The 10,463-nt window shown below is 56.7% G+C and overlaps 2 protein-coding genes across 2 annotated transcripts in view; both read left to right on the top strand.

Annotated features, from left to right (window-relative positions):
• Window positions 1-3,361: 3,361 nt before the first annotated feature.
• Window positions 3,362-5,079, top strand: RPS15 (ribosomal protein S15). Its single transcript, XM_006206431.4, has 4 exons — window positions 3,362-3,432; window positions 3,830-3,915; window positions 4,608-4,842; window positions 4,927-5,079. The coding sequence occupies exons 1-4, from the start codon at window positions 3,430-3,432 to the stop codon at window positions 5,038-5,040; spliced, it is 438 nt and encodes a 145-aa protein (XP_006206493.1). The 5' UTR covers window positions 3,362-3,429; the 3' UTR covers window positions 5,041-5,079.
• A 4,012-nt stretch (window positions 5,080-9,091) lies between these two features.
• Window positions 9,092-10,463, top strand: part of APC2 (APC regulator of WNT signaling pathway 2) — a 25,800-nt gene continuing 24,428 nt past the window's right edge. The window contains exon 1 of the mRNA XM_072948102.1: window positions 9,092-9,153. Coding sequence (XP_072804203.1) covers window positions 9,100-9,153 — 54 coding nt within the window. The 5' untranslated portion in view covers window positions 9,092-9,099. The remainder of the gene's footprint in view (window positions 9,154-10,463) is intronic.

Here is a 10,463-nt window from a genome sequence, read left to right as displayed (position 1 = left end):
TTGACTGCCCCCTACCCCAGACTTAGGGAGCTTTGCCATTTGAAGCCCCTGTTTCCCCCCTGAGGATGGAGGGGAGCCTGTCTGGGCTTGGGGCTGGCCTCCGCTAGGTGGGGAGGGCTCCTGGGTCCCAGGAACGTCTGAGAACAGACGTTCTCAGTCTGTGTGGGACGCCAGGAGCCGCTGTGGCTAATCACTGAAACTTGGTGGTTTAAAATAACATGGATTATCTCAGTTTTGGAGGTCAGGAGTCCGACTCGGCTAAAATCCAGGCGTGGGCAGGGCGGGTCCTTCAGAGGCTCCAGGGAGGAGCGGCTCCTGCCTTTTCCAGCTTCTAGAGGCACCACATCCCTGGCTCGCGGCCCCTCCCTCCATCCTCACCCCCAGCAGCGCAGCATCCCCCGTCTCTCTCTGACTCTGACCTCCCGCCTCCCTCTGATGAGGACCCTGTGAGGACACAGGTCCCCCTGGGAATCCAGGGTCACACCCATCCCAAGGGCCTTAACCCCCCTGCAAAGTCCCTCTGCCTCTAAAGTCACGTGTCTACAAGTCCCTGGACCAGGACCAGGGACATCTTCGGGGATCACTCTGTCATTGTAAAGACTACAATCAAGATTTCAAAACATAGGGAGGAGGGTGGGAAGGGAGATGGAGTTGGAGATTTGGAGATACTGACAGGTATATAAAGGATAGATAAGCAAGTTCATACTGTAGAGCACAGAGAAACATTCAAGATGTTGTAGTGCACGGTGAAAATATGAAAATGAACATGTGTATATTCATGTGTGACTGAAAAGTGGTGCTGTACACCAGAAATTGACACAACATTGTAATCTGACTGTAACTCAAAAAAAAGTTTTTAAAAAGATTTCAAAACATAGAACCAATTCCTCCAAAATGTACTGGGTGCCTCTAGTGTGCCTGCCTGGCTTTAGATAGTGTAATGAACAAAACAGCCAGAAAGCCTCAACCCAACCCCCAGCCCAGCACATACGGAAAGGGGGCCAGGGAAGTTTGGCTCAGCTCAGAGAGCCAGGAAAAGGGGCACCTCCACCCAAATACCCAAAGTGCCCCTCCAAGATGGCACCCCCCCATGCACCCCTTCTCCTCCCGTCCTCTCCAGAGCTGCTGCCCTCCTGGTTTATAGGAGCAGGAGCAGGTGCGGCAGGGACCTCGTGCCCTTGTCCTCCCATCACCACCACGTGTCATCCCACCCTTTAAAGTGCCTTTCATTAGCGAGCTGAATTCTCTGCAAATTTAAGATCCTTTGGTCAAAGGGCACCATGCAATCCATGAAGGGACTTCCAGCAAGCCAGGAGCTCCCGGGACCAAGTTTGCTTCACACACGACACACCTCGAGGGACAGTTTCTGTAGCCCCAGACACGGTGCTTGTATTCCACTGGGGACAGGGAAGGATGTCCCCTCGTTGGCCTGGAGTTTGACTGGCTCTCCCATTGGGACTGTGGAAGTGGCTGGGGAAGGCTTTGAACTCCTTCAAGACTTCTCACCTCCTCCAGGCCAGCCCCACCTCCCCACAAAGCCACTTGGCTGAACCAAGCCCCATGCACCTGCTCAGGAGGGGCTGGAGGCTCGATGCCCCCACCCAGCAGGGACACTGAAGCACAGTGGTGTCATGTGGAGGGAGGGGAGAGTCATTAGCCTTTTCTCTTGTTTTAGCAGCTCTTTCCTACCCCAGGGCCTTTGCACGTCTGCCCCCTCTTCCAGGACCATGCCTTTCCAGTGGGGCTGGTTGCATCCTCAACCCATTGTCACCAACATGCATGGGAACATGCGTGGGCTTACCTCTGCCAAACATTTCACTGTTTTCTATATGCCACGTGTGTTTTTGTTCTTGTATGCCTCTGTTAATGTTTTCTTTTGCATTAAATGAGTATTTTCTAGTGTAGCATTTTAATTCTTCTAATGATTTTTTTTAATTTTAAAATTTTCTTTTATATATTTTATTTATTTATTTATTTTTATTGGCGGTGGGAGGCAGTTAGATTTACTTACTTATTTTTAGAGGAGGTGCTGGGGATTGAACCCAGGACCTTCTGTATGCTAAGCTTGTGCTCTTCCACTTGAGCTATACCCTCCCCCTCAATGATATTTTTTTCATTATAATTTTTGAGTTTCTTGGAAGTTGCTCTAGAGTTTACCATATGTGCCTGTTTGGTTGTTTTCTATTGTGGCAAAATATAAGATTTACCATTTTTAACCATTTTAAGGTACACAGATCAGTGGCATTAAGTACATTCACATGGTTGTGTAACCATCCCCTCCATCTCCAGAACTTTCTCATCTTCCCAAACTGAAACTTTAACTCCCCCCCTCCCCCAGCCCCTGGCCCCCAACATCCTATTTCCTGGCTCTGTGGATGTGACTCCTCTATAGGGACCTCTTATGAGAGGGTTAGGTTATACAGTATTTGTCCTTCTGTCTCAGGATTCTCTCAGTGGTGTCCTCAAGGTCCATCCACATTGTAGCATGTGTCAAAATGTCCTTCCTATTTAAGGCTGAACAATATTCCACTGTGTGGATGGACCACACAGTGTTTACCCATCACCTATTGATGGACGCTTGGGTTGTTTCCACTTCTTGGCTACTGTGAATCGTGCTGCTGTGAACATGGACGTGCACATCTATTCAAGTCCCTGCTTTCAGTTTTTGGGATATGGACCCAGGAGTTGAACTGCTGGGCCACAAGGTACCACACACATCTTAATTACTCGGATGGACATTAACTCAGGTCCAGTGAATACTGAAAGAACACTCCTATGTAGTCCTAGTCCCTTGTCCCGAGCTTGCTGAAATTGTTACACGTATTACATCTGTGTGTGTTACAAACCTAGTACTGCAATGCTACAGTTGTTACTTCATATAATTTTGTCTGTTAGAGGCTGGCTGGTCCCTATCAGGGACGCCTTTTCTGACCACCTGTGCGAAGCCAGTGTCCCACCCCTCCCGACGTTCCTCTTGGCTCAGATATCTGTACGCCCTTGTTCCTGGGCTTGGGCCTCGCCCACTGGAACGCGAGCTCCCTGGGGGAGGGCCAGCCCAGAAACCCTGCCTGACAGCGCCTACTGCAAACAGGCACTCCAGAAACACTCTTCACGTGTGGGCTCCGTCGTGGAGATTACACAGCACGGATACGAGTTTCCGGAAGGGGCCGCGACGCGTCCCACGTCCCCCAGGTGAGGAAGTGTCCCAAACCCTAAGCGGCCGGCCCCAGCTTGGAGAGCACCCAAGAGCGGCGGGGGCTCCTTTCCGTCTCGCAGCCCGCACTCTGGCCTCCGACCACAGAGGGCGCGCGTTCTCCGTCGGGAAGGCGGAAGCGCGTGGGCGCGCAGGCCGGGGGCGGGGCATCGTGGGCGACCTCGTGATAACTGCGCAGGCGCAGAGGGGGCGGGCCTTTCCGAAGAGCCGACAAGATGGTGAGTGCTCACGGTTGGTGCGTCGGTGCCGGACCTATCTGGCGCCATCCAAGCTCTGGTCACTCTGTGGAGGCTGGGATCAGGGCGCGCGGCCGCGGCAGCCTCCTGCAGGCCTCCAGAGCCGCCAGATATGCGGGCGAGGGGTGGGCCTGGTGGGTGTCGAGACAACCCCGGGCAGCGAAGGCCTGCGTCGGCCGGCATGTCCCAGCCGAGCCCCCGTAGCGCGGAGCCGCGCTTGCCGCCCTGAGACGGGCCAGAGGTGGTGCGTCCTCGCGGGCTTCGGTCCCCGCGAGCGCCGCACGTGTCTCGGCGGGAGCCGCGAGCCAGGTGATCCCGCCGTAGGGGTGGGAGAGGTGGGTCTCGGCGTCCTGCTCACCGCGGTTCCGGGTCCGCGCAGGCGGAAGTGGAACAGAAGAAGAAGCGGACCTTTCGCAAGTTCACGTACCGCGGCGTGGACCTCGACCAGCTGCTGGACATGTCCTAGTAAGTGGCAACGGGGCAGAGGGGGTGGCGGCCTGCCCTGCTGACGCGGGCGGGGCTGCGTGCGCTCAAACTATCTGGAGACTATGAGGGTTGAATTTAATAAGGTTTCCGCGTGTCCCCCTTGGACGTCTTTCCACTCAGTTGGAAATGCAAAGGCTGTCTTCGGCTGCTTTGTAAGATTGGGCATCAGCAGGCTGGGATTTGCCGACCGCAGTCTAATTTTTCCCGGAGGCGGAAACTTCTGGGCAGAGTGGGTGCGGGGCCCGGGTCCCTAGATTTGGAAGGAGGCTTGCTAACAGCCAGGGACGCCCTTTCTCCTGAAGCTGTGCGTGGATCCAGGCTTGGAGGGGCCGGCTTCCTGGGGAGCACTACGCAGGCTCCTCGCTGGCTGGGAGCTTCTCAGGGTTGCCCCGCTCCAGGGTTCCTGAGGCCTTAGAATCTTAGCAGTTTGTCCTCGAAGTTCCAGCTGCTCCGCCCACCTGTAGTCCATCCTCGGTTTCCTCCTATGTAGACAGCAAAGTGGAGATTCTGGAATTGGAGGGCTTCCCCTGAGCATTTGGCACGGGGCCGTGAGTCCCAGCCTGACCGTGAGCATTGCTCTGAGGGCACGACAGGGAGCGGGAACGTTCGTGGGTGGACGGTGGGGCTCGGCCCGGGCTCAGGTCACCCGCGCCGTGCCGCTCTGTCCCCAGCGAGCAGCTGATGCAGCTGTACAGCGCGCGGCAGCGGCGGCGTCTGAACCGGGGCCTGCGGAGGAAGCAGCACTCGCTGCTGAAGCGCCTGCGCAAGGCCAAGAAGGAGGCGCCGCCCATGGAAAAGCCCGAGGTGGTGAAGACGCACCTGCGCGATATGATTATTTTGCCCGAGATGGTGGGCAGCATGGTGGGCGTGTACAACGGCAAGACCTTCAACCAAGTGGAGATCAAGGTGCGTGTGGGCTGTGCTGGGCCGGGCGGCTGGAGGACCCGGCCGCCCACGCCCGCCTGACCACCCCGTTTCCCCCCTCCACAGCCCGAGATGATCGGCCACTACTTAGGCGAGTTCTCAATCACCTACAAGCCCGTGAAGCACGGCCGGCCTGGCATCGGGGCCACCCACTCCTCCCGCTTCATCCCCCTCAAGTAGCCTGCTGGTCAATAAAGGCACCAACTTCTCTAGTCCTAAGTCTGGCAGGTCCTTAGCGTGTGCGGTGTGTCAATACCCAGGAAAAGGGAGCGGGACCGCATAAAACGTGGAGGCTCAGGTGGGCCAGTACTGGACAGCACGTTACCCTGGGTTTCCTGCTGTAGGACACGGTGATAGCCCAGCTCGCTGAGTCTGAGGAGCTTTCCTGGGGTGTCTGGTGGGTGGGATCATGAAGTTGTTAACCAGAAAGCAAGGGTCACTGTGTTTATAATCTAATGGAGAAGACAGCTGACTTCAGGAAAGATTGCGTGACAAGATAAAGCGTTTAGGTTGGTCCAGTTTGGCAGAAGGACCCAAGCGTTGAGACCAGATTCTCTGTGGCCTCTGTGCTATAGTGTCTACCCCCTAACAAATCCCCCAGAAAAAGAGGGCGGTCACGTGAGGAACAGTCAGAATGCTGCTGGACCTCCGGTTTCTAAAGCTCTCCAGGAACCAGGGCCCTGCAGGAATGGTGGTTCCCGTGTGGGGCTGAGAAGGGACAGGTGAGTCTGGACTACACCTAGCAGGAGGAAAAGATGGGGAGGCAGCCTGTGGGTTCGGGTCACCAGAAAGCACTGGTGGGTGATGGAAAAGATGATGGGTAGAGAGCTGCCATCTGGAAGGTCTCTGGGCCACATGGGCCAAATTTACTTCAGTGTGACCTCCCACCTCTGTGAACTGCCTGCCTGACCCCAGCAGCTAGGAAGAGAAGGACAGAGCAGGTGAGGCTTCATTGTAGATTCAATTGTCTAGTTTGGAATCTCCATAACTTAAAAAAAAGTGAAACTGATGACATGTTATTCACTTGGCAATTGGCAGAGGGGAGAGGCATGCTCAGAGCAAATGTGCCCTCCAAGGGGACATGGGTTTTGTTTCTGAGCATGAAGAGCTACACAGGTGTGCAGAGCTTTCAAGCTGCCAGGTCTCCAGGAGAAAAGGCAAGTTCCCTGGGGCGGTCGAACCCCTCCATCTTGCAGGATGGGACCGTCCTGCTGGAAGTACGGATGGCTGTCTGCCAGTGTAAGGCTTGTTGATGGGTTGGGGGAGGGTTTTGTAAATAAAGTTTTATTGGCACACAGCCATACCATTTCTTTCTGGTTCTGGTGCTTTCTTGCTACAACAGGCAGAGGCTGGCCTGCGTAGCCAAAATTATTGACTGGACCTTTAGTGGGAAGCTTCTTGTGTTCTATAAAAACATGCAGTACCCTCCCTGAGACAGCGGCGTCAGTGTGCCCCCCCACATTGGTCCCCCATAGCCTGTGTCACTTTTTATTGAAGTGTAGTCAGTTTACAATGTTGTGTTAATTCCTGGTACACAGCATAGTGATTCAGTTGTACATAGATACCTTTTCATATTCTTTTTCATTATAAGTTGCTACAAGATAATATAGTTCTCTGCTGTACAGTAGGTCATTGTTTCTTTTATATAGAGTAATGTGTTTATGCTAATCCCAAACTCCCAGTTTCTCTCTCCCCATCCACCCTCCCCCCATGGTAACCATGAGTTTTTCTGTGAGTCACTGTTTTGTAAATAAGTTTATGTGTCTCTTTTTTTTAGGTTACACTTATAAGTGACGTAAGATATTTTTTTCTGACTTAGTATGACAATCTCCAGGTCCAACCATGTTGCTGCAAATGGCATTGTTTCTTTCTTTTATGGCTGAGTGGTATTCCACGTGTGTGTGTGTACAGCTTCTTTATCAGGAAAGAAGGTTGCTTCAGTGCCTTGGCTGTTGTAAATAGTGCTGCTGTGAACGTTGGAGTGCATGTGTCTTTCCAAATTAGTTTTCTCTGGGTGTGTACCCAGGAGTGGAGTTGCTGGGTCATAGGGTAAGTCTAGTTTTAGTTTTTTAAGGAACCTCCATACTGTCCTCCACAGTTGCTGCACCAAGCTGCATCCCCGCCAGCAGTGCAGGAGGGGTCCCTTTTCTCTACATCCTCCAGCATTTACCATTCGTGGACTTTTTTAATGATGGCCTTTCTGTGTGTCACCTTTTGAAGCTTTGAACGAAACTTCCGCCCTGGTCACTACTGGCCACTTTAGTGCGCTCAGGGCAGAAGCGGCAGTGATCATTTTTAATTTTTTAAAGCGATCACATTTTTTCTGCACTTTGTGTGACAGTGAAGGGTGACTAGGAGACATGTATTAGTGTCATAAGTGAGACATGCGGCCTATCCACACTGCGGCGCACGCTGCAACCGCAAGGTGGCACCCTAATCCAGGAGCAGTTTCGGGGGTCCTCGTAACCCCGGACAGCAGCACCCGGTCCCTCTCGTCCGGGCTCCGCTTTCAGACCTTCGCGCCGCATTTCTGCCTCTGCCTGCTCCCGTGGGCTCTAGAACAAGAGTACTTACCCCAAGGCCGCTGGCCGCCTCCACCAGCTCAGTCAGAGGCAGCTCCATCGCTGGGACTGGGGGCTCAGCCCGGCCTTCTGGTCAGTCAGCTATCTTAAGAACCTGGCTCGACCTCGTCCCACCGCCCCAACTACGACCACCCAAGCGAGGCCGTCACCACCTCCCACCTGGATGTCAAAGGAAATGCATGTCATCCTCCCCTTTCTTCCCCCACTGTCTTCCTCAGGCTTTGGCAGTAACGCCCAGGGTCCTCCCATGGTGCAGGAAGCCCCTCCTCCCCGCTGCTCTTCAGCCTCTCCAGACGTTGCCCCTACAAGCCTTCCCACGGGTGGTGCGCTCTGCCCGGACGCCCTTCCCGCTGATTCATGGTACCACCTCCTGGAGACTAACTACCCTCACCATCCCTGCCAAAGTAGTGCCCCTTTCTCTTGCTGCTGCTTTGCCTTCCCTGGACATGGCAGAGCTTATGATAACGCCCCCTCCGCGACCCGCGCCGGCTCTACCCACCATCCTGCCCAACCATGCTCCTGCTGTCCTCCCACTGTCCCCCACATTTCCCCTACCCCACCCTTCCCGGACCGGCGGTCCTCTCACCCCGGGTCTCTCGGCCCTGCCCACGGCCTGTTCTCCCTTTAGCCACCAGAGGGCGCATGTGAGCACAGATGGGGCGCGTCCCTGCTCTGCCCACCTCACCCCCGGGCCCTGCACAGCCTGACCCGCCCTATCACCTCCTCGCCGTCACCTCCTGTCCCTTCCCTTTGTGATGGCTGTTCCTTCTGCCGGATGCTCTTCTCTCGAGTTACTTCTCGGGTCTCTATTCAAGTGTCCTCAGCAGCCCTTCACGCCCACCCCCCTCGCCTCCCCTGTTATTTCCTCCTCGGCGCCCACAGCTAGCCAACATGTCTTACTGACTGTTGGTCCCTCTCATTTCAATGTCAGTTCCCCGTGGGCAGGGGATTTGACTGTTCATTGCGCAGGGCCCAGAACACAGTAGGTGCTTAATAAGTGTTAGTTAAGTGACTGGTTATGCGTGGTATCGCCCCATCAGTCCTCTCCGTGCCCAGCGCCCAGCTCAGAACTTAGCAAACAGCAGGCGCGCAGCCCGTGTTTGCTGAATGACTAATGAACGGAATGCGCAGTCCCGGTCTCTGCAGGAACACAGTCCAAGCGCGCAGCGACTGTGGCTGAAGGGCGGAGCCCCGCTCCATCCCCCCGAGATCTCCAACCTCAGTGGGGCCCTTCCTAATCCGGGCCCACTTTCCAACCAGAACTCTCCCACAGCTCCAGTGAGAGCCCTTCCCCGCCCTTCCGCCGCCCCCAGAGAACCCTCCCGCACCTCTAGGGCTCCCCAACCTGGTCAGACCCCTGCCCCTCCCCGCTCTCTCTGTTCGCGCAGGTTCCCGCCCCCACCTCCCTCACTCGGGATCTCCTCAGGGCGCCCCTCCCAAGTCCTCAGTCCCTCGAGACACCGTCCCCCAGCCCGTGCGAGACCCCATACCCCCCTCATTCTCCCCCTTCGCGTTAGAGTCCCCGCCCTGGCCTCGCTGTGTGACCCCTCTCCACCCCTTGTTCCGCGCAGGCGCAGGGTGTCCAGGCCGGTTCCCCCCACCCCCACCCCGGCGGCAGAGGGGCGGGGCGCGGGCTGGTCTAGGCGGCCGCGGCTCCATGGGGCTCCTGGGGCTGCTGAGCCTGCTGCACTCGGCTTTCTTCGGGGACCAGGTAGGGCGCGGGGGTCTCGGCCACCGGGGGAGGGGCCTGACCGTAAGCACGGCTAGGGCGAGAGAGCCGCAACCCGGGACGGGATGAGGACCGCGGGAACGTGGTCGCGGCAGCAGGAGGCACACGGGCACGTGCAGGAAATCTGGACGGGTCTGGGGTCTCAAGCAGTCGCTGTGGAGACTGTTGCTAGGGAAACCGCCTCAAGATGGTTGCCGGATTGGGAGCCCCTCCCCCGCACCGCAGGGACACCCTCACTCGGGGTTTGCGCAAGCGCGGCCTTGCCAGGTCCAGCTTTCGGCCTCCGAGGGAGGCACCCTGGACCCCTCCTCAATTGCACAGTCGAGGAAACTGGCTAGGGCAGAGGAGCTGCTGCCGGGACTTGCTGTGTCGAGGCTCCGCCCTGCCCAATCCGGTGGGGGGACCGTGCCACGCCCTGCACCTCTCCAGGCCTCAGTTTCCCCTTCTGGACGCGGAGTGTAGGGTCCACTTAGATGTGCTCCCACGCTGATGTTTATAGTAATATCCATCCCACCCGGCACGAGCGCTTTGCCGGCCGTGAAATCGTTCTGAATCCTGAGGCTAGAACATCCCCTCTTTAAGAGGAAACTGAGGCTGGAGGAGTGTAGCGGGGACCCCAAGGTCACGACGCAGGCAGGGCTGCAGCCTGAGCGCCGAAGGGAGGCGCCGGCAGAGGACACCACCTGGAGGCCGGCGGGAGCTGTCCGCGGTGCTGACGGGGCTTCTCGCCCACACGCTCCACTCCCGGGAAACTGAGGCCCAGAACCGTGGTTAGGCAACCCATCCCGGGTTGGGAATCGGGGACTCAGCCTAGTCCGGCCAATCCCCCCCGCCCCTCTTCAGGGGAACCCCCTCAACTGTCAGGGCCCTTGTCCAACAACCCAGCCCAAACCCATCTCTGATCTCGTGACCACCTCGTGCCTTCCTGCTCCCCTGCGCCCCCATCCAGCTCCAAGTTGAGGGACACCCTGGTTCCGCCCCTAGCCCCTGACACAGCACAGGCTCAGTGGGGAAGGGCGAGGAATCAAGAGGGAAGAGACACCCGGGGTCAGGCTGAGAAGGCCCAAAGACTGCTCCGTGAGTGACTGGCTGTGTGCTGGGCTGAGTCCTGGGGTGGGGGAGTGTTTCATGGTGGGGATGGGAAGAAGCGATCCTTGCGCGGTAGGGGGCGCAGAAGATACCAGGCAGGGAGACTGGAGAGGGCCCCTCACTGGGCCTGGTGACTGTGCTTTCTCAGCTCCCTGAGATTGGGTCTGGGGTCCTGGGAGGCTCCTGAGTTTCCCAAGGCTCTT

The sequence above is a fragment of the Vicugna pacos genome, chromosome 22 (assembly GCF_048564905.1).
Source record: "Vicugna pacos chromosome 22, VicPac4, whole genome shotgun sequence".
NCBI lineage: Eukaryota > Metazoa > Chordata > Mammalia > Artiodactyla > Camelidae > Vicugna > Vicugna pacos.
This window is presented reverse-complemented; position numbering and strand designations above follow the sequence as displayed.